Source organism: Dromiciops gliroides, chromosome 1, assembly GCF_019393635.1.
Source record: "Dromiciops gliroides isolate mDroGli1 chromosome 1, mDroGli1.pri, whole genome shotgun sequence".
Classification (NCBI taxonomy): Eukaryota; Metazoa; Chordata; class Mammalia; order Microbiotheria; family Microbiotheriidae; genus Dromiciops; species Dromiciops gliroides.
In genome coordinates, this window is record NC_057861.1 from 278326716 (window position 1) to 278351953 (window position 25238).

Sequence of the window (25238 nt, forward strand, 5' to 3'; positions counted from 1 at the left end):
CCCCAAACTGACAAAGGTTCCTTAAACTAGCATATTCCTCTAAAACAGGGCTAACAAAGTAAGGTACAGGAAATCAACATATAAAGGAAGATGAGGGTGCTAGGGGCGCACAACATAAAGTAGCTTTAAAATATAGATACTCAGAATAATTAATCAAAAAGCTTTTATTGAGCACCTAGTGCTTAATAAATAGTGCCAGGCACTATACTAGGTGCTGGGGATAGAAAAATACAAATTAAACAGTCTCTGTCCTCAAGGAGCTTACAATCTATTGGGAGAAACATACATATACACACACATATACATACACATACATACATATACACATGAAATATCTATAAAGTAAACATAAGGCAATTTCATAAAGCACTAGCAGCTATGGGGATCAAGGAAGGTTTCATGTTAGGAGGTGGTGCCTGACCTGAGCTTTGAAGAAAGCTAGGAGGGGGTAGCTAGATGGTGCAGTGGTTAAAGCGCTGGCCCTGGATTCAGGAGTACCTGAGTTCAAATCCAGCCTCAGACACTTGACACTTACTAGCTGTGTGACCCTGGGCAAGTCACTTAACCCCCATTGCCCCGCAAAAAAAAAAAAAAAGAAAGAAAGCTAGGGATCCTAAGACATGGAGGTGAGGAGAAACCACGAATGGGGGTTGGGGGGAATAGCAAAGCCTGGACACAGAAGATGGAATTTTATGAGTGAAATTTCGCTGGAGTGCCTGGAAAGGTGATTTGGATCTAAGTTCTGAAGGGCTTCAAAAGTCACACATGAGTCTGTATGTGATCTACAGACGACAGGAGGCCAGAGCAACTTGAGTAAGAAAGCAAAAAGATCGACCCTGGGTTTTAGGAATGTCACTCGGGCACCTATATGGAGAATGGATTGAAAAGAAAAGACTTGAGGCAGTGAGAAAAAATGGGAGGCTATTACAATAGGGCAGGTAAGATATTTGTGAGAAACACAGAGAAGGTAGAAAAAGACTTGGTAACTAAATGGATAGCTAGAATGAGGGAGACTAAGGAGTCAAGGATGTCTCTGAAGTTGTAGAATAATCAAAATAGATCCCAAAGGGCAATGAAAAGATACAGTGTATGTACAGCCAGGAAGTACTATATTATCAAATCTATTTTAATAAGTGACAAAATAGGTGAAGAACATGTATGACCAGAAAAAATGGTGACCTGGTTATGTAGAAAGAATAAAAGGATAACAGAACATCACACATACACAGATAAACACACAGACATACACACTGATAAAGGCCTCTAGGATATTAGGTAGAGAGTTTATAGCAGATTCAGAAAGAAGGAATGTTGAGGAAAAAATTGCATAGAATGAGAAGGTATCAATGAGTTATTATCTGCACTGGTGAAGGGAATACTCTTGCCAAAAGAATCACAACATATAAGTAGCAGAAACATGCATATCTCTATACAGCAGTAGTTGACATACTTTAAATGGAAATGTTCATTTTTTAGTGTCCTAATAAAATAAAAACACTAATTTCCTAAAAAGTTACCATTTAGAATCACTATGAACATTAGAGAATATCCCACAATCTATATCAAATGCTCACTGCAATTCATATAAAAAATGCTTCAGGGTGCAGCTAGGTGGCTCAGTGGATAAAGCACCGGCTCTGGATTCCAGAGGACCTGAGTTCAAATCCCACATCAGACTCTTGACACTATCTGTGTGACTGTGGGCAAGTCACTTAACCCTCATTGCCCCACCAAAAAAAAAAAGTAGCAAAGTCAAGATTCATAGGCAGTTCCTCTGACTTCAAATGCAGTACTCTTTCCACTACACCATGCAAACTCAGATCTATTGTTGTTCTTAAAACAAATTACAACATAAATTTCACTAAGCTGATGCTTTTTGGGGAAGTATATTCACATCTATTACCTCAATCCAATCCATTTATCAACCTCTGGAGGGCATAAATCTAAGTGGTTTTGTTGTTGTTAGTTATATACGATTCTTTGTGACACCAATTTGGGGTTTTCTTGGTAAAGATACTAGAGTGGTTTGTCATTTCCTTCTGTAGCTCATTTTACAGATGAGGAAACTGAGGCAAAAAGGGTTAAGTGACTTGCTCAGGGTCACACAGCCAGTAACTATTTGAGGCTGGATGTTTCATCCTGACTCTAGGCCTGGCACTCTATCCATAGCTACTCCTAAGCTGTTGAGAGGTTAACAAATAATAGGTATGTACCATGTTGTAATTTAACAGTGATGCACATATCAGGGGACTGCTTAACACTTTTCCTTACAGATCTATGTGTACTTCCATACATTTTTAACATATATATATTTTTTAACATATATTTATTAGGATACCAATGTAATCATTTTAATATTAGACAATGACTATCTATTATACATATAATTCAAAAGAGGAAAGAGCAAACATCTTAAAGCCACATCTGAACCCATGACTAACAAACTTAACCTTCATATAAAAATTTTTTTTTTGAGGCAAACAAGGTTAAATGGCTTGTCCAGGGTCATACAGCTAGTAAGTATCTGGGGCCTAATTTGAACTCAGATCCTCCTGACTCCAGAACTGGTGCTCTATTCATTGTGCCACCCAGCTGCCCCCATGTAAATTATTTTTCTTTCTATCTTTTGGGGGGGGGCAATGAGGGTTAAGTGATTTGCTTAGGGTCACACAGCTAGTAAGTGTCAAGTGTTTGAGTCCGAATTTGAATTCAGGTTTTCCTGAATTCAGGGCTGGTGCTTTATCCACTGTGCCACCTAGTTGCCCCCTATGTAAATTGTTTTTAAGAATTACAGAATACATGTGTTGTAACAGACCACAGGTCTAAGCTTTAAGAATACCATCTTTCCATCTACAAAATGTTCAACAAGTGGTCATCCTTATCTTTACTCAAGGGTAAAACATACTATATCCTAAGGTAGTATCAGTAAAAGCCTGTGTCAGTCCTTCTAGGATTATTCAAATATGTGAAGAATTTCTGATTTGGTCCAAGTAGGAACTGCCTCTACCAAAGCAAATCACAACTCATTTGGAATGTGAAGTTCTGGAAAGTTGCCTATGGCACAGAAAAGTTAAGCAACTTGCTCAGCATCAGATACTAGGTGTGAAACTAGGTCTTTCTGACACCAGTTTACAGATTACACTGTGTACAAAATGATACCCTAGTCCTAACCACGCTGAAGATTCTATTAGTTAAGATATGCCAATAGTCACTAATAAGGAGTAAAAGGAGCTCCTACAGAGCCAGAAAGAAAGGTCAAATGAATGTGTAGAATCCAACATAGCCTTTAATTCAATAAACATCAAGCACCTGCTATGTGCGAGGCTCTAAGGCTAAAAGATAAAAACAAACAAAAGATACACTCTATTTGCAAGTAACTCACATTCTGATGTTGTCATACAACACATACAGGTAAGTAAAATAAAAGATAAACTGAGGAAGAGAGAGCATTAAGAAGTTGGGTGGGGGGGGAAGGAGGGTCATGAAAAGATCCTCAGAGGAGGCTGAACTTGATCCTGAAAAGAAGCCCAAGATTTTTAAAGGCAGGAGTATATTCCAGGGCAGAAGGGCATATATTCCAACCATGAGGTATAGGCAGCCTATGCAAAAGTATGGACACTGAAGATACCATTGCAAGTTAGGAGGACTAGTCGACTAGTTTGGCTGGGATGCAGAGTGTCTGAGTATGAATACTGGGAATTAAGTCTGGAAAGGTAGGTGGGAACCAGACTGAGGAAAGCTTTAAAAGGAAGACTTAAGAGAGTTTTATTTTTATCCCATGAGCAATAGAAAGTCCCTGACAGTTTCTGAATAGGGAAGAGAGAGGGTCAGACCCAAGCCACAGAAATATTAATCTGGCAGCTGTGTTGAGGATTTGTAAAGGGGAAAGACTGGAAATAGGGAGAACAATAAAGGGACTATTACTAAAAGTCATGGTAAAAAGTGATGAGTATCTAAAGAGGGTACTGGCCGTTTGAGTAGAGAGAAGGAGAATGATGTTATTATGTGTGTGTATAATATATTTTATATATTAAAAACATATAGGATACATATATATGATTAAAATTTAAAAATTCTGAAATTCTATAAAAGGATCAAATACATACCTCAAGGATCAAATTAAAGTAGACAGTTTGCAATAAAACACATCCAGAAATAATGCTCTTATTTTCAATTACTCATTACAAAATCATATAGTAATGAGCCTTAAAAACAGTACTTGTTACCAGTTTTGCTCACTATCTCCTTTTAACAGACATATAGGAAGTCTGCAAACTAGCTAAGATAGAGACACAAGAAACAATTTATCTGAAAGTTTCCTTTAAAAAAAAAAGTCTAAAATATCCTGTAGTACATTTTAAATAGAAGGTACTTATTCTATTTTTATATCCATGATATAATGTACTTAAAATCCAAATTCACTGAAAAATATTTACATTTGAACTTTTATTTTCTACCACCAAAAATTTCTTGAAATATACGACAATGCTTACTTGAGTGATCAAACATTAGGTTGTAACTTCATCTGTTAATTTAAAAAATATGCATATAATGAACTAGACAGACAACAGAACAAAAAAGTCATGTATAATAGAGAAAAGGGAACTTGACTTTGAGACAAGATACAAGTACTACACCTTGATACCAGAATGCAGCCTAAGTGATATTCCTAAAGCACAAGTGTGACTAAGTCATTCTCCTATTTGATAAACTCAAGTAGTTCCCTATTACCTCTAGGGTCAAATATAAACTCTTCCTTTTAGCACTGTGAGACCATCACCATTTGGTCCCAGGCTTACACATTTGACTTCTCTTGATGCAGTGCATTGTCCGGCCAAACTGGCCATCCTTGTTTCTCAAATACAAAACTTCATCTCTCCTCACTATGCCTTTGCAAGATTGTCTCCCATGCCTGCAATATACCATATACTCATCTCTGCTGAAGAGAACCTAAGTTCTTGCAAAGCTCAGCTCTACATGGAGCCTTTTCTGATTTGCTCCCCATCAGTTGCTAGTGTCTTCCCCCAAATTACACTGCACTGATTTGCATGTACCTTGTATATACTTATATGTGTGCCTGCTCTCTTGCATGCCAGAATATAAGCTCTGTGAAGGCATGGACTCTTTCACTTCTGTGTTTGAATCTTCATAGTCTATCACCGGGCCTGGCACACAAAGGAGGCACTTAATAAATGCTTGTTGACTGATTAAAAGACAACTAGGGGTGGGGGGCAACTAGGTGGCGAAGTGGATAAAGCACTGGCCCTGGATTCAGGAGGACCTGAGTTCAAATCCAACCTCAGACACTTGACACTATAACTGTGTAACCCTGGGCAAGTCACTTAACCCTCATTGCCCTGCCAAAAAAAAAAAAAAAAAAAGAACAAGAAATTTCTACTAAAGCAACCAAAGTTCTCTTTTAGAAAAATGAGATAGTTCTAATGTTTGTTTCAAAAATGTAAATGTGCTACAATGTGATTGCTCTATTAGGGAACAATCTTGAGTATAAGCCATCCACATCTGATGTGCTTTGCTTCAGATAAGCCTCCTTCCACCAGTTCACAATAACTCCCAAGTTGCAACCCTTCTGATGCCTACCTCTACAAGCCCTTAGGTCTTTTTTAAGGTAAAGTGCCATATTTACTGTGTATCTTCTGATGCAGTAGAAGCTATGGGGAGAGGAGGGCTATTTTCTACATGTACTTCTGCCCTCCCCCATCTCCACCATGGCTGTAGCCAAAACACTAGTCCTTGAGTTACAACTTTGCCGTAGGAACCTGGCCACAGGCCAAGTAAGCAGCTTGATGCTGTAGGATGCTGACATTATTTATTATGTTCATATATTTCTTATATATTTTAACATGCATAAAACTGTGCTACCTGGTTCCTATCATTTTAAAAATATGTTTCATTCACAAAGTTTGTGTTGTGTTCCAATTTCATTTTACCCATAAACCTTGTGGTTTTCACGGAGCAATTTTGTATCTCAGTGATTTTTAGGAATGCAGATGTCATATTATAACACAAATGATTGCATTTGATTGTGAAAATAAATTAAGAACTAGTATATTAAACATTCTAACAAAAAATCTGAAAATAAAATATAAATTTGAAAGATTTTCTGATAGTTTACATTTTCATCTATGAATAAAATTTAAATGCAACATTGAAATTATTTTTTCATGTATCTTATTTTAAAACTATGTGTGTTAAAGGTGGGGAATGGGAAGAGAATAAGAATAGATGAGTGAAACTCAAGTTAGTTTTGAAAAGAATTTTAAAGATTACTAGGGCAGATAGCATAATTAAGAATTTTCTTTTAGAACAAATTTATTATACAGTAGTTCAAAGTTGCAAAATGGCTTTAAGGATCAGTCATCACGGTCATCTATCTTATATGTATTTATAATATGTAAAATAAGAAAAATAACAACTCAAACACAAATTTCTGTCAATAACTATTAAAAAAACACAATATTGCTAAAAATGAGTAGCCACATAACATACTCAAGATGCAGCATGTATATGGTAGCAAACAGTAAGTTTAACCAAGACTTTTTTGCAAAGCATACCTCAATCTGCATCTTCAGATGTGTCTTGAAGTTTGACAACAAGGTAAGAAATATAGAAAGAGAAAGCTCAAAAACTTCTGGAACAGACGAAACTCCATTTTTAGAGAGTGCAACACATAGATACTGCTTAATAGCATTAATGAACATCTCATTGGTTCTGAAAACAGGTCCTGCATTTTGTAGAATGGACAGAAGCAACTGCAATGAAAGGATCTTGGATCGCAATTCATGAGACCTGAAATGTAAAGCAAAATGCACAATAGGTGACAAAACTGATCACATCTCTCTTGCAATGCTTGTTGAATTGGAGTGGTTCCTTCTAAAGATGTTTCCTGCTTCCACACAATCATACAAAACTTTCAAAATGGAGAAAAACAAACACAAATGTTATCATTCTATCTAAAAAGAAAAGAATTTAAAAACTTATACCCTTCCAAGTTAGTTCTGAAAGCAAACAACAAAAACAAACTACTATATTTTGACTTTCTTTGGTTGAATGTGACCTATTATGCAAACTAGTTTTAACATTATTTTCTCTATATTAGATATTAATGAATAAACCATTATTTTTATACTCACTGATATCTGCAGAATTTTATACTTCCTGATTCTCTCTATTTCTTTGTCTTTAAATCTATCCATCTTTTGTCTGCACTGGTTTCTCTTCTAGACCCTCTAAGAGAGGTGAGGATTATGTCCTTGGCCGCCTTCTTTTCCATCCATCTCTCCTCTCCTCAATGTCACTGCTTTCAAGCTGGAAGGACCTTGGAGGGACACCTAGGATATACCTTCTTTTTAAGATGTAGAAACTAAGGCCCCAAAAGGTAAAGTGGCTTAAAAAATTACCCAGAGGCAGATGACTCACAAATCTGTGCCTTACATCTTGATCTCTCTTCTGCACTCCAGACCTTTATCTCCAAAGCCTATAAGGTGTCCCTACCTAGATGTCTGACCCGTCAGGCAGACTCAAAAGGTCTACATTTTGCCTTTTAAACCAAACACTAATTCTGCTACACAACTATTAATCAACCTCATCTTTCATGTTTGAGAGAAATCCTGGTGTTGTCCCTGAGTTTTCTAGCTCTTTTATCTCATATATACAATTTCCAAGGCTGGTAGATTCTGTGTTCACAATAATTATCACATATATGCTGGGAGCCACTCCATTCATCTAGAAATAAAAGACTTGGACTAGATGACTGATAAGGTCCTTTTTAGCTTTTAATTCATGATTTTGTAATTCCAACCTTTCTATTTCTACTATCACTGTCTAATTATAGGTGCTAATTGCCACCCACCTACACTAGTAAAATAGGCACACAACTAGATTTTCTAGCATCTACCCTTTCCAACATTTAATCAAACCATTACATTAATGGAAGACTCATTATCCTTATGCATATGTAGCTCTACTCATGTGTTATTTGACTTTTAACCTAACAATTAAGGTCCATCGCAATATAGTATCATCCTATCTTTTCAACTTCGTATGAAACAACTTCTTTCCATATAATTTATGATCCAGTCAAAAAAGACTGTTTGCCATTTACCATACATGTCCTGCTACTATGTCTTTTTTTTTAAAAAAAACTTCCTTATATTAATTCTTTTTGCTCCTTTAATTCCTTATTCCCATTCTTTAAAATAGAACTCAATTGACATCTCTTTTAGGGAAGTTTCTTTGGTCTTCCAGGTCTAAATGAGCAGTCTGTCTATGGACCTTGCATAATACTTTGGTCATACCATATATTATACTATTAACTCTCACTATTTGTTATTTTGTGTTCACAACGTCAATTCCTAACACTTATCTAGCACCTTCTACAAAGCAAAGCTCTGTGGCAGACAGTATAGACACAAATATAAACATAAGACAGTCCTAGGCCTAAAGACCACAGACTACTGTACATCACACACACACACACACACACACACACACACACACACAAATAAATGAAGTAATTTTATACAACATAAAACACTGACAATTGGGAAGATCAGGAAAAGCTTTCTAAAGAAAGGCTCACCTGAAATGAATAATCATAAAGGTGTACAAGGGTAGTAATATAGCACACGTAATACAGAGTAGAATTTGTTAAGGCATGAAAGATGGTATGACAAGGGGGCAAAGGAAAATGTACAGCTAAACTGGAGCACAAATGTAATAATCCAGCCAGTGAGATTAAATACACTTATCTTTGTATGATAGTAGTAGCTGACATTGACATATCACTTTGAAGTTTTTGCTTGAAATACATTGCCTCATTTTATGCTGCCCTGAAGTGGTCACTTTCAGGTTGATCCCTATATTACAAATTAAGAAACTGAGACTGAGAGAGGTTAAATAATATGTCTCCTATCACACAGAGACTAGTTTCTGTGGAAGAATTCCAATCCAAGGCTTCCGGATTCTGGGTCCAGCACTATTCCATATTGCTATGTAGCCCCTGAGAGATTATATATTTGAATTTTTAAAAATTAGCATCATCTTTTTTATCAAACTGCAGCTCACTCTACCAACCTTCTTTCTATGAACAAAAAACCAAAACCTCCCAAGCAAACAAAACACACCCCAAAATAGAGTTCTCAATATACAAACTGTACAGTCCAGCAAAACAAATTCCTGCCTTAGCTATGTTTGATAATTTAGGTCTCTCTCTGCAATTTAAGTTCATTACCCCTCTATCAGGACATGAGAGTCATGTTTGATTTTCATTCTTTTGGACTTGTGGTTTATCTCTGCGTTGGTACAAGTTCAAAGGCCTTTGAAAGTTGTTCTTCTTTAAAATGCTGTTACCATGGTATCTTTTCAGGTTCCTCTAAAATTGTCTATTTCATCATTTATTATGGCACAATTAACATTCCATTACATTCATATGTGACAATTTGTTTAGCCATTCTCAAAAGGAGGATGTCCCCATAAGTTTCCAATTTTTGGCTTCTACAAAAAGAGCTACTATAAATATTTTTGTCCATATAAATCCTCTTCCTCAGATTTCTTTAGGAGTACATTCCTAGTAGTGGTATAGCTAGGTCAACAGGTCCAAACAGTTTGGTAACTTTCTAGAGGCAGTTAAAACTGTTGGCTGGGCCAATTCCACAACCTCTCCAACATTTGTCATTTCCCTCTTCTGCTATTTTTGCCAGGCTGATAAGTTCAAATTGGAAACTTGCTGTCATTTAAATTTGCATTTCTCTAATTATTAGTGATTCAGAACACTTTTTTTTTCTCCAAATGACTGCTGGTAATTTGGATATCTCCACTTGAAAACTATCTCTTCATAGCCTTTGACCATTTGTCTATTGAGGAATGACTCAGATCTCTTGCAAAGATTTTTTTTTTCCTAGCTCCCCTTCTGATTTTTACTAAATTAGATTTATGTGTCAAAAATCTTTTTGATTCAATATAATCAAAATGGTCTGGTTTACTTTTGTAAACCTCTCTATCACTTTGTTATCGCTCTTTCCTAATATAAAAGGTAGTTCCCTCCTTGCTTCTCTAATTTATTTACAATGTAATTTTACACACACACACACACACACACACACACACACACACACACACACACACACACACACACAGTATCCATTTGGAGCTTATCATGGTGTATGGTGTGAGGTATTTGTCTAAATCTAATTTCTTCTAGACTCCTGTCCCAGTTTTTCCATTGTTTATTTCAGTGAGTGCTTCCTCTAGTAAGGAGGGTTTCTTCAATAGATCATTATTTTGAAGAGGACTATGGGTATTATATAAACTCTGCACCACCTCTAAACCCTAGAGTAGAGATATCAAAAGATATGGACCAGGAGGCAGGTAGGTGGCACAGTGGATAAAGCACCAGCCCTGGATTCAGGAGTACCTGAGTTCAAATCCGACCTCAGATACTTTACACTTACTAGCTGTGTGACCCTGGGCAAGTCACTTAACCCTCATTGCCCCACAAAAAACCAAACCAAACCAAAAAAAAAAAAATTCTCACTAAAAGGTTGACTGTATTGTGAAGAATGCTAGATAAATGACAGAGACTTATCTTAGAGTTCAATTGTTTTTTGAAAACCAAAGATTTTGTTAATTCCATAGATTAAGAATGACCATAGGGGCAGCTAGGTGGCACAGTGGAGAGAGCACCGGCCCTGGAGTCAGGAGTACCTGAGTTCAAATCCAGCCTCAGACACTTAACACTTACTAGCTATGTGACCCTGGGCAAGTCACTTAACCCCAGTTGCCTCACCACAGCAAACTACCCTGCTTTGAAATCCCACTATCAAGAAATTCCAGTTCAGGTAATAGTATATGATACCAAGCCCCACCAAAATTGATGCTTCATCTGTCACAAATCAAAACAACTGAGCTTCTTCAGGATATTACAATACAATATAAGAGTGTAAGAAAGTTGGAAACATTAAAGAAAATTTTGAACCGTTATAAGGTTCATAGAATTATAGGTCATAATGAAGTTTTTGTGTTTGTTTGTTTTGTGGGGTAATGAGGGTTAAGTGAATTGCCTAGGGTTACACAGCTAGTAAGTGTCAAGTGTTTGAAGCTGGATTTGAACTCAGGTCCTCCTGAATCCAGGGCTGGTGCTTTATCTACTGCACCACCTAGCTGCCCCCCCCCCATAATGAGTTTTTAACAGGTCATACTTTAGCACCTGCATGTCACCTGTATGAACAGCTAAGCCATCCAAGTCAGATAGTTTTCTCTTTAAAAGGAGAATTTTTAAGGACAGAAATTCCTTGGTTCCTTTAATGTCTGATCACACTAACATTCACAGAATTTTCACCTTTGTTCGGTCAAAATCTCTCCAATTCCCTGTCCCTCTTCCTATTATTAGGATAACTAATGAGAAGTCTCATTAAAAAAATACACCAAACTTTTATGTTGAAAGTGACAAGTTAAAGTTTTCTATAATCAAAGATAAATAACTCTAATTTAAATTGTTGCAGGCATTTCAATTCTTAACACTAAAATGCCCACTTATACCTTGATGTTTATCATTTGAATATGTCAGCATTTGAAGTAATGATTTTTTTGTGTTTTTCTGTATATTTAAACTATTTTAAATATTCAAAAAGTTATAGTTTCCATTTTCTGGAAAACTATGTTTGAGGAAAAATAACACCTATTCCTATTGTTGTAAAAGTGCACTGCTATCCTTGTGAGCAGTTTCCCTGCTGATATACACATCATTTGCTTCAAAATGAGATATGATCTATTTTTTCAGAGACTAGAAGTAGAATTTTAAATCACTTTCTATAATAAAGCTTGGTAGTAATTATCCTTTTGTGTAATTTTTTTTTTAAACAAAACTTCATCTAGTAAATGGTTGCTGTCCTCTCTCTCTCTCTCGAAGAGAACCAAAATTACATCACTATGTTGGGATCGGGGTATACAGTGTATCTGACTGTGGCTGATCAAACCAATATGAGTTTGGAAGTTTCTACCACAGATTGGACAGAAATAGTCCCTATGAACATGTGGACTGGAGAAGTCTCTAAATATGTGCACCGATGTTTCTTGAGCTACTGCAATTCTGCTTTGTTCATAGAGCAAAGCACCTTCTTTGGTGCAAGCATGCCAAGCTGGGTAGTCCTGTGCCAGCATCTCCCATGTTTCATAATCAATCAATCAGAGAGACCTTGAGAGTGTCCTTTTATCTCTTCTGACCTTTGTGTGAGTGCTTGCTTTGTGGGAGTTCTCCACAAAATAGTCTTTTAGACAAACTGTGTTTGGCATTCGAACAATGTGGCCAGCCCATCAGAATTGCACTCTCTGAAGTAAAGTTTGAATACTTGGCAGTTCAGCTCAAGAAAGCACCTCAGTGTCTGGTACCTTATCTTGCCAGGTAATCTTCAGAATCTTCCTAAGACAATTCAGTTAGAAGCAATTCAGTTTCCTGGCATGGTGCTGGTAGACTGTCCAGGTTTCACAGGCATACAACAATGGCTCTGTAGAACTTCAGTTTTGTAGGCAGCCTAATACCTCTTTTACTCCAAAACTGTTCTTCTGAGCCCAACACTGAGCTTGCTCTGGCAATGCCTAAGTCAACCTCATCATCTATCCCTGGAGAGTATACTGCCAAAGTAAGTGTACTTATCCACAACATTCAAACTTTTTCCATTTGCTGTAATCGATGTTTCCATGTATGGATGGTGTGGTGTAGGCTGGTGAAGAACCTGTTTTCCTGGTGTTAATTGTTAGGCCAAATTTAGCACAAGCAGCAGACAATCAATCCATACTTTGCTGCATCTCAGCTTCAGAGGCTACACTGAGTGCACAATCATCTTCAAACAAAAATAGTCATGCACCAACTATCCCTCCACTTTATTCTTGGTTTTTAGCCTTGTCAAGTTAAATAATTTTTTTTGTCACTGCAACAGTTGACCATTTCTATCCTTATTGAAGGCATTTGACAACATCCCTGAAAACATGCTAAAAAGCATGGAAACAAGCACACAGCCCTGCTTCATTCCACTGATGACTGGGAAAGTGCAAGAGCATTGTCCATTATCCAGAACCCACACAAACATGCCATAATGAAACTGGTATACAATACTGATGGACTCTGGGCAACCAAATTTTGCCATGATTTTCCTTAAGCCCTCATGACTGACAGTATCAAAGGCCTTGGTCAGAATGATAAATGTTGTGTGTGTATAGACCTCTGTTCTGCTTCCTGACTTCAAGTTCAACCTCTATCCATTGTGCTGTTTAGCTGCTTCAATTAGACAATGATGAATTCAAGATGCCTAAAAAACATACAGATAGAGATGCATGCTGGGGAATTGGTGATGAGTACTAATGGTAAGGACAGAAATTAAATGGGGGTATGTGAATTTGGGAATCATCTTCATAGAGTTGATCACTGAACCTACATGAGTTAATGAGATCACTATGAGAGAGTGAATAAAAAAGAGGGCCAGAGACAGAGCCCTGGGGAACACTCAGACAAGGCACAAATAATGATATGCCAAAGGAAACCGAAAAGAATCCATCAGACATGTAGGAAAAGATATGTGACAGAACATTATCACAAAAAAACAAACAAACCCAAAAACCAGGAAGAAAGAGAGGAGGAATTCCCTCTTCTTCTCTTTTCCTTCCCACGTCATTCAGATGACTTCTACTATCTCTTTCTTCACTCCCATATGACATGAAGAGATAGCCTTTCTCCTTGCCAAGGCAAACTCCTTGCACAAGTAATAGCATTCCATCTAACTTCTCCAGCAAACCTCTATTAATATCCATTTTCTCACTACAATCACTCCTTGTCTACTGGCTGCTTCCCTACTCCCTACAAATATTAACATGTGTCCCCCACATACTCAAAACCCCCTCATTTGAGCTATCATCCCATATCTCTATTCCCTCCGTCTCCTTTGTGGCTAAACTCCTTAAGAAAGCCATCTACAATGAGTGCTTTTACTTCCCTTCTTGTCACTCTCTTCTTAGCTTTTTGAAGCCTGGCTTCTGACCCTCAACCACAACTGCTTCTCCAAAGTTAGTAATGATTTCATTGCCAAATCTAACAGCTTTTTCTCAATCTTTATCCTTCTTGACCCCTTTAACACTGTCAAATCACCCTCTTTTCCTTGATACTTCTCAGGTTTTCATGATATTGTTCTCTCTTGGTTCTCTTCCTTCCTGTCTAACTATTCCTTCTCAGTCTCCTTTGCTGGATTTTTATCCATGTTGTTCCTACCAAAAGCACTAGGCAACCCCAAAGCTCTGTCCTGGACTCACTTCTGTTCTCCCTCTGTATTATTTCACTTGGTGACCTCATCAATGTCCATGTTTATAACTGCTATACAGATGACTCTTTGATCTACTTGTCCAGTCCCAACTTCTCTCCTGACTTCTAGTCTTACGTCTCCAACTGCCTTTTAGACAGTTCAAATTGCATGTCCCATAGAAATCTTAAACTAAACATTTCCAAAATTGAACTCTTTATATTTCCCCCCAAATCTTGCCCTGTTCCTAACTTTCCTGTTAAAGTCAATGGTAGCAGGGGCAGCTAGGTGGCACAGTGGATAAAGCACCAGTCCTGGATTCAGGAGGACCTGAGTTCAAAGCCGGTCTCAGATATTTGACACTTACTAGCTATGTGACTCTGGGCAAATCACTTACACTTTCATAGGAGAAGGAGAAGGAGGAGGAGGAGGAGAAGAAGAAGAAGAAAATAGAAAATAAAAAAAAATAAAGTCAACAGTACCATGCTCCCAATCATGTAGGCTCACAACCTAATTGTCATTCTTGACTCCCCTGCAACCCCCCTGGTGCAGGCCTTTATCCCCTCACATCTGGATTATTAGAATAACCTGTTGGCTGGTATCTCTAACTCAAATATCTCCCTTACTTTAATCTGTTGTCCACTGGGCTGTTAAACTGATCTTCCTAAAATGCAGGTCTGACCATATCACCTACCTATTCAACCAACTCTAGTGGCTCCTTATTGCCTCCAAGATCAAATGTAAAATCCTGTTTGGATTTCAAAGCCCTTCACAATCTGACTCCTACCTTTCAAGTTTTCTTACACCTTACTCTCCTCCACAGACTTAGAAATGCAGTATAGATTGGATGGAGTCCTTAAACAAAAGCTCTTCATCTTTATCTCTGCCTCCTAGATGTCCTAGCCTCCTTCAAGTCTCAGTTAAAGGCCCACTATCTACAAAAAAACTTTCCTAGCCCTACTAAGCTTAGCATTTTTTTCTTTTGACATTACCCCAAATTATCCTGTACATAACTTATTTGCACATGGTTTTTCACATGTTGTCTTCCTCATAAGACAGTGAGTTTCTTGGGAAAGGGGACTGCTTTTCAGAGTTCTTTGTATCCCAGCATCTAATACAGTGCCTGGTATTTAACAGGTACTTAATAGATTCTAGATAACATACTGGGAAATGTTGTCAAAAAGTGGGTGGGTCAGGGCAGCTAGGTGGTGCAGTGGATAAAGCACTGGCCCTGGATTCAGGAGGACCTGAGTTCAAATCTGACATCAGACACTTGACACTTAACAGCTGTGTGACCCTGGGCAAGTCACTTAACCCTCATTGCCCGCAAACAAAACAAAACAAAACAAAAAAGTGGGTAGGGGTCAAAGAAGGATGAGTACTGAAAAAAGTATGTTGTATCTGGCAATTAAGATACTGTTGGTGACTCTGGAGATAGCAGTTTCACGGATAAAAACCAGATTGAAGAGGGTTAAAAAATGAATTTGGGGGGGGGGGGGAACGGACGGACTAGGTAGTGCAGTGGATAGAGCACCAGCCCTGGATTCAGGAGGACCTGAGTTCAAATCTGGCCTCAGACACTTAACAATTACTAGCTGGGTGACCCTAGGCAAGTCACTTAACTCCAACTGCCTCACAAAAAAAAAAAAAAAAAAAAGAATGGGATATGAGGAGAGAGTATGTTTTTTTGAGGAATTTGGCAGTGGAATGGGTGATATGAAGGGCAAATGTCTTGAGGGGATGGCAAGTGACTTTAAGAATGAGTGAGAGGGGGAAGCTAGGTGGTGCAGTGGATAAAGCACTGGCCTTGGATTCAGGAGGACCTGGGTTCAAATCCAGCCTCAGACACTTGACACTAACTGTGTGGCCCTGGGCAAGTCACTTAACCCTCATTGCCCTGAAAAGAAAAAAAAATGAGTGAGAGATGGCATGTTTGTAGACAGCAGGGAGGGAGTAAATGGATAGAGAATGATTAAAAAGTAAAGAAAGAGGGGCAGCTAGGTGGCGCAGTCAATAGAACACTGGCCCTGGATCCAGGAGGACCGGAATTCAAGTCCAGCCTCAGACACTTGACACTTACTAGCTGAGTGACCCTAGGCAAGTCACTTAACCCCAATTGCCTCACCCACCCCCCAAAAAAAGTAAAGAAAGAGACAAAATGGCCAAAGGGATGATATCTACTCTTTGGGACACTGGAAAACAATGGGATCAAGGGAACATGTCTCTACTCAAGGACTGTCCTTGACAAGGAAGACTACCTCTTCTTCCTAGAGTTGGGAGCAGAGGAGGAAAAAATGGGAATGACATTGAGAAGATGTGAAGTGGAATGTGATGACAGCTGGCCTCAGCTTTCTCAGTAATTTATAAGGAGAAGCCTGCTTCTGGGCAGGCAGTGGAGGGGGTGCCATAGGTAGGGCTTGAGGAGTTAATGTTTGGAAGAAATGGTGTGGCAAACCAAGTAGGGAATCTATCAAGGAAGATCAAAATGAATCCATGCAGCAGTGTAGACCCAGGTAAGATTATCTAATTTAAATAAGTCTGTGGTGGATCCAGCTAGAATTGGTTATATGACTTTTTCTAATATTATTAAGGAACAGAAGAGGAGAAGAGGTTGGACAGGTTTGGGTTCAGAAAAAGTTAAGCAGTAATAGGACAAGGGACCAAAGGATTAGTGGGCTATGGAATTATAGATTTAGAGCTAGAAGAGACTTCAGAAGTCATTTTCAGTAGAAAAAATTGCTAGATGCAGTCAGAGGACCTGGGTTCATAATCTTGCTCTATTTACTGCCTATGTAACATGGGCCGATCACTTAACTTCAGCTCCCTTATTTGTAAAATGAAGAGGTGGAACTGACATGAAGTCCCTTGCAGCTCTAAATGTATGATCTTACAATCTTATAATGTGGCCCAGCCCCATCATTTTTTACAGGTGAAGAAGAAACTGAGGCCCAGAGTATTTGAGTGACTTGCTCAAGGTTACATAGAAAGCACATGGCAAGGCTGGGTTTCAAAATAAGGTCCTCTTCAAATTCAGGTCTCTTCCCAAATATCAACAGCAGGTAGAGGGCAACACTTGGATAAATATATCAGCAGTACTTATATTTGAGTTTTTAGAACCTAATCTGAAACTTACTTTCCCTACCCCATTCTCCCCAGTGGATAGAAAGCCAGGTTTGCTTAGACTTCTTCTCTCTAACTGAATTGGGCCCTAATGAGAACAAAGTAAAATATAGCAGTTTAACTAGTTTAAATAAATTTAAAATTTAAGAAAATAAGATTATTAAATCAGAAAAACAGCTAATGACTTACTTTGGATCTGGAGGTCCATCTGACAGTGGTTTCATAGACAGTTTACATAATGACCTGAATACTAGAAAGGCATCCTTTTGTAAAATGTGGGAAAACTTAGCACCAGGTGAAGGTCCTGAAGAATTTCCAGATTCCTAAATAAGGTAATATATCATTAAAATACAGACAAATACAATGCAAAATAATCTTTTGAAGGCTAATGAGATGTGACTTCATTCTTAATATAAAGAAAACATTGTGGTACCAGAATATCTGTTTTTAACATTTTCCCCCTCCATATAAAATTAATAACCACAGCCCCTGACTTCTCCTTTGAAATTCTCTTCTCAGTCACTAAAGAAAATCTTCAAGTTTCCTCAACTGACCTCATCATTTAACAAACACCAGGAAGCTTATCTCATCCATTCCCAGAACTTATATTGTATTTTAGACTGTTTGTATTATTACAATTTTTACCTACTCTTGGGCAAGTGTGAAACTGGCAGCTGGAAATGATCATTTCTTCCTTGATGCATTTATTAGCTGATTTCTGGGTAGAACTCTTTAAAGGGGGTAATGGACAAAGGACTAAGAGGACCTTTCACTATTATATAATGAAAATAATTTAAATATGCCTGGAGGGAGGGAATTGTAGACTAGACTTAGTCACTAAGGTTCCTTCTAGCCCTATGGGTTTATCTAAGAATCTGTGATGAAGACACTTTTCCCAAGCACTTTATATTTTATAATTTAGAATATTGGTCAAATTAGTTGATAAGACATCATAGAAGCTGATGGGACAAATTTATATTAAATGGCAAAAATTTTATTTATATTAATAAAATTTAATGTAAAATTAATAAACACCAACAAAATAAATATATTTTTAATAGCAAAAATCCCCCAAATGACATTAGTCAGGCATTATTTAATTCAATTCAAACATTTGTTAAGTCCCTACCATGTGCAAGAGACTATGCTAGGAGCTAGGGAAAAAAAAAAAACCCAACAATCCTTTGCCAGTGAGAAACTTATAGTCTACTAAAGAAATTTCTTATAGATACTGTTCAACATTACAACTGTGAGATCAATGGATCGATGTGATTCTTCAGTTTATACCTGAGTATCATTGGAAGAGACAGACAATCTGTCATCAGGTAAGGATGGTGTATATGCAACAGAAATTGGAGTCCCTGGAATCCCATTTGCTTGGATATTTTCACTATCACTACCGTCCTCTAAAGTTCCAATGGTGCCATCTGCACTTGTATTTTCAGCAGAACCTTCTCCCATATCTAAGAAGTTAAAATGAACAAAAATGCATAAAATACATTGAACCTAAAAATCGTTTGAATAGTAGAATTTTTAAAGGTAGCACATTCTTAAAGAAATAGTAAGTATACAATATTAAATAAATAATAGGTGCCGTACACTCCCAAAGGTTATACAATAGATTATGATATGATTGTTAGAAAACCTTAAAGGTACAACAATTGTACCTGTGAATCAACTATAAGAACAGGCACTATGGATTGCTGTCAAGATGACCTAGGCTCAAATCCTGTATCTGATACTTAACATCTATATGATCATGGGCAAGTCACTTAACCTCCACGAACCTCAGTTTCCTCATCTGTAAAATGACACCTACCTCTCAGGATGCTGGGAAGCTTAAATGAAATAATGTATTAGAGGTTTTTGCAAATCTTAAAGTTATAGAAATGTCAGTTATTATTACTATAAAACCTTGGTACTTAATGACAGTTAACAAAATCAGAATAAATCAAGTTCCAATCTGCTAGAGAGTCTCTTACATGAGTGATTCTTAATCAGTTTTGTGACTGCCAGGAATGTTCCTGGTAATTTTAATAGGTACAATAAAATTCTCAAAACCAAGAAAAATTCACTCAATTTCAAAAGGTATTGTTACTTATGGTTTTTTAGAACATCTAAGAGGAGAAAGTTTCAAACTTAAAAAGAAATCACAAATTGAAAATGGTTGGGAATCATGGATTTATATAAATCATTAATCACTAAATGGGTGCTGCCTCAGATAAACTGAGACCTGGGAAAGACCTTAGCTTAAAAAGGCCAAGATCCAGGGCAGCTAGATGGCGCAGTGGTAAAGCACCCACCCTGGATTCAGGAGGACCTGAGTTCAAATCTAGACTCAGACACTGGACACTTACTAGCTGTGTGACCCTGGGCAAGTCACTTAACCCTCACTGCCCTGCAAAAAAAAAAAAAAAGGCCAAGATCTCCCACTGCATCTGGGACCATCTCTAGTCACACTGACCTATGTCTTGCCCCTGGGCTCAGATGATAATGGAGGAGAGAGTGAAGCTGATGACTTTGCACAGTCCTGCCTCACTTATGTCCAATTCAGTTGCAAGACATCACTGATGTCTTTGGTCCTTTTCAAGAATGAAGGACAAGGGGGCAACTAGGTGGTGCAGTGGATAAAGCATCGGTCCTGGATTCAGGGGTACGTGAGTTCAAATCTGGCCTCAGACACTTGACACTTACTAGCTGTGTGACCCTGGGCAAGTCACTTAACCCCCATTGCCCCACAAAAAACAACAACAAACAAAAACAAACAAAAAAAAAAGAAGGAAGGACAAACAACAAAAACATGTAAGAGGAGAAAAGAATGGGATATTCGGAGATGTGTAATCTATTATTCTTTGATGGATCACCCATCACCAGAATATTAAATTGGAATATTTTAATTTTTATACTTATCACAATTATAAAAATATTATTTCTAATCAAATGAAGTTCCACCCAGATAACTGGTTTAAAGTACAATACCTCCAACAACTATGTTCACCATTTCTTGTACAATACTCTGCACAATATCTTGCGCCTTATCTTCATAGTCATTGCTTTCTCCATCATATAATCCATCACTTTTACATAATGCTTTAAAATAAATAAATTTAAAAGATATTACTTTGGATATTAGAAATTGATTTTCAGTTATGTTAAATGTCAGAAAGAGAAATGGTAGCTATACTTTAAAGACAGATATAATTGGCAGTAGGCAAAACAACAAATAGGTACACAAAAGCTAATAATTAACAATGGAAAGAACATCAACTTCAAATGATAATTTAAATTAATTAAAATTATAGACTTTAAGGTCTTAAAAGGTTTTTTTTCCCTATTCAATTCTGCTACAATAATGCCCAACACCTAAGACAGATTCAGGTTTCTTGATAAATGCCTGCTGTACAAGTGAATTAATTTATATCCAACATTGTAGGGAGATTTTTCCTAAAGTAAACCATAAAGCAAAACATTTAAAAAAATAATTGGAGTGTGACTTGGTAAAATGAAATTATATTTTTCTTCTTTATTAAACAGAATATAGGGGACAACCTTTAACCTTTTCTGGATGATATAAGCTGGTTATTTATAACAACAATATTATACGGGACTATAATATACCCTCACAAGCTTTGAGCTATCTTGTATTATTAGCTCTTAACACTAAATAACTTTAATACTTAGTCATTCTGCTGAGTCATATATAAAATTCCCTTATATATCAGATGTAATTATTATATATGTAAATTCCAACAGTTCTTTTTTTCCTTCATCTACCGTAACTTACTGTTTAATTCACCTAACTACTGCCTGCAATAACCAAGAATGAAATGATGGTAGCCAGAGGAAAGCAGTTAACTAAACTAAGATAACCTTATTCTACACCCAATTCCAAATTAATAAGCCTTAGGAGAGTAGGGTTTTTAATAGCTATTTTTCTCACCACTTTGAGGTCTTTTTATCCTGCCACATTCCAGGTGGCTGAAGTTGCCAAAGGTCTAATAAGTGAGAAATTAATGTAACTTTATAGAAAAGGTCATTGGTTACAGGCTAAAAGAATTATAGTCAATTACTGATCACATAAGGGTGGAATATTCACTTTGCAGTCTGACATACTGAATATTACTTTCATATGCTGACTGACACAATCATCTACTCTGTGTTGTAGGGATTAACTGAATTTTTATTTTATGTTAGGTCCTGGAAGTAAAAATCTTCTGGAAGTCATAATAATTGCCTTAATTCCCCAGGTAGTCATGTCTTCTATAACTCTGTGTCCTATACAGCCCCTTGCATGTAAGAGGGGTACAATAAATATTTCCTAAATTAATTAAAATTTGCATGGAGAACTGAGCTCTAATAAAAGCTGGCTCTTCAAATCAATGGGTGGGATGATACTATCCATTCTCAATGTGGTTGGAATGTGGAAGGGGTTGATTAGGAACAAACCAAGGAAGTAAAACATTGTATATAATGAATGCTACTTGCTAGTTAGCTTTAAGTAGTGTGAATTCCCAAAACAATTATATTTAAATATAACCATTTTCAATAAGCAATAAAAAATTATTTTGATACGACAGTCTGAAATAACTATGATACTGCTCTTTCCCACTGACTCTCAGAAAAGAGTTAACATATGATTCACAGTTGATAGCATAATTTTATGGGGTCAGGACCAGTGATTTTATTGGAGAAATTAATTCTCAATGAGAACCCTGTTCCCTTGCTCCTTAGAAGATCCTTAGAACTGTGCTTCAATTTATATTTGGGAGTGGGGGAGGGCACCAAAAGATTAAGTAACTTGCCCATGGTCACACAGTCAGTATTTGTCACCCATACGGTTTGCAATCAGGTTCTCCTGACTCTATGGCTCTCTAGCCACTATACAACACTGCCTCTATACCACAATATGGCATAAAAGTTGACCTTTTAACTATAGGACTAGGTAATATCTGCTAAGAGCAACTGTTTAAGCAGTCAGGCTGAAGCTAAAGAAAGTAATAATAGGATAAAAGCTGATTTATCCAAGCATATAGGTCAAAATGTCAATGTCTATAGAGAAAAATTAGTGTGTACACACACACACACACGGTAGACCTATTCATACAATAAGATATTTTGATCTGATTCTAGAATAGAAAGATGTTTCAAGAATAAAAATGGAAATTTTCTTTAAGTAGGGTAGCTACATTAACTAAATAAAGAAAAATTTAAAAATTAACTGAGTCCTATCATGTATCTTCAATTAGCATTTTCCTGATTTTTACTTTTTTCCTCAACATGCTCTTTATATTTCCCATGAATATAGCGATTAATGACAACTGTACTGACTTCTCAGAAATGCATGGCAAATTTTACTAGTGTTTGGCTATTTGCTGTGAATCTATTCCAGCAGAGTAAAAGTTGCACACGACCTATTAAAAGTTTTTGCAGCCTTCTCTAAAGGGATGTATAAATCACCTAGGGATCGTTACACACTACATAATAATTTGCCTGGGATAAAATCTGCCTTATTTTGTACTTTATAATACTATATCACAGTCTTATTTTTTCCTAATATCTCTACACCATTTCCAAGTGTGAAAAGTGTTTTCTATTTATGAAACCCAAAGCTCTACACCCTCCCCACGTGCTTCCTTCAAATTCCCTTTCACAACAAGATTACTTTCTGCAGCAGTAGCCTGATCAGCTTCAGTTTGTTCATTCTCTGCACTGGAAATGTCAGATCCATTTTCTGGCTCTGTATCATCATGAAGGCTCTTATCCACATCATTTGTGTGGGGGTCAAGTTCCCCTTCATGTTCTTGGGGCAAAGCATCAACAGTCTCAGGAGGCAGATGTCTCAGCTGAGGTGATTCAGGCTCATGATGGCTTACAGGAGATTGTAAGAGATGATGGTGTTGACGATGTCTTTCTTTTTCCATTTGTTTGGCTTCCTGTAGCTGAAAACATCAAGTATGAAAAACTGCCTTGCACTGTCTAAAGTATTGTTAAAATAAAATTATTTAGAATTTGGAGAAAAAAGTTGGGCCAACAGTAAATTTTAGTAGAGAGATGATAAATTTTCATCTTGGCTCATAAATAACACCAAAATATTTAAAGCATGCAGAGGAATAACTGAATAGTAATAGCAAGAGCTCCTACTAAGTTTTCTAGGGTTGTTTTTTTTCCCTGTCTCTTAACTTCAATCAAATATGGAATACTTAACAGTGAAGTAGAGAGACTGATAGACTTAGAATTAGAAGACTTGGGTTTGAATCCCAGGACTAAAACTTATTGGCTATGTATGCATCACTGGACAAATTATTACCTCTTTGAGCCTGTTTCTAAAGGAAAAATGAGACAGTTGGGCTGGATAATTTGTAAGATCTACTTCTAGCAATAATATACACATATTTAAGAATTGGGGAGGGGCCTCCCTAGTACCCAGACCAAAATTCCATCCACGAATATTCCTAACAATGAATGGGGTGTCTAGCCTCTATTTGAATAAAAACATTGAAAGGGAATCCTCTACTTAGTACATCAAGTATAAATCTACTAGTTCTCCTCTTTTCTGAAACTAATCCAGACTATGTATTTCCCAAAATGTGACACCTAGAACAGATACAGTCTAACTAGGAAAGAGAAAGAGCACAGAATAACTATTTCCTTCTCTGAAACTGGACACTAGGTCTCTTTTAATGCAGCCTAGGATAGCACTAATTCTTTTAGCTGCCATATCATAGCTAACACAATCAATTTATAATCCACTAAAATTCCCAAGTGTTTTTCAGGACTGATTGTCTAGCCATGCCTCTCAATCTTGTATTAGTAAAGCATTTTGTTTGTTTGTTTTGTTTTGAAACTTGCTAGAGCTGTAACCTGGTTTAGCTAGTCTGGAAAGCAATTTGGAAGTATAACCAAATGGCTATTAAACTTTGCATACCCTCTGACCTCATGATATCATGATACTTGATCTATACCCTAAAGACATCAAAGAAAGAAGGGACTCATACGTACAAAAATATTTATATCAACTCCTTTTGTGGTTCCAAAAAATTAGAAACTAAGGTTATGCCCATGAACTGGGGAATGGCTGTATATATGAATTTCATGGAATACTATTGTACTATGAAAAATGATGAAGGGGATAGTTTTAGAAAAACCTGGGAAGACTTGTATTAACTGATGCAGAATGAAGTGAGCAGAACCAGGAGAACAATTTATACAATAAAACACTATTGTAATAACAAACAACTCGGGGGGGGTAATGGAGAGAATGAAGAAATAGAAATAGGGGACAATCAACCTTTTTTATACGATAGGCCTTATTGGCAGTCTGGCAAAGCCTATGGACTCCTCAGAGTAATATTTCTAAACTGATAAAATAAAACATGTAGCATTATAAAGGTAATAACAACAAAATAAATCTAAGTACAGAACTTTTATGTTTATCCTTATATTTAATTTTAGTTGGCCCATCACTCATCTTTTTTGGATTCTGTCTTCTAATTAATTGATCACTGATCATTTATTAAAGTCCCTCTACTAACTGCCAAATCTGGTCTTTTCTCAATCCCCATGGACCTATTTGCTACATATGGTACTACTGGCCACCCTCTCTTTCTAGATACTCTCCCCTTTTGGGGTTTTTGGAACATTACTTTTGCTTGGTTTTCCTCATACCTAGTTAATCATTTCTCAGTCTATTTTACTGGCTCATGACCCTTATTGCTACATCCAACTCCAGGTGTTCCTAAATGTTCCATCTTAGTTTCTATTATCTTCTCCTTCTATACTCTTAAATTCATCAGTTCCTATAGTTTTCACTATTAT

At 37.0% G+C, this 25238-nt stretch overlaps 1 protein-coding gene across 1 annotated transcript in view; it reads right to left on the reverse strand.

Annotated features, from left to right (window-relative positions):
* Positions 1-25238, reverse strand: part of ARFGEF1 (ADP ribosylation factor guanine nucleotide exchange factor 1) — a 171509-nt gene that overhangs the window by 99865 nt on the left and 46406 nt on the right. Inside the window, exons 6-10 of the mRNA XM_044004861.1 lie at positions 23086-23362; positions 20403-20513; positions 18711-18886; positions 17613-17746; positions 6573-6807 (exon numbers count right to left, since the gene is read on the reverse strand). Coding sequence (XP_043860796.1) covers positions 6573-6807; positions 17613-17746; positions 18711-18886; positions 20403-20513; positions 23086-23362 — 933 coding nt within the window. The remainder of the gene's footprint in view (positions 1-6572; positions 6808-17612; positions 17747-18710; positions 18887-20402; positions 20514-23085; positions 23363-25238) is intronic.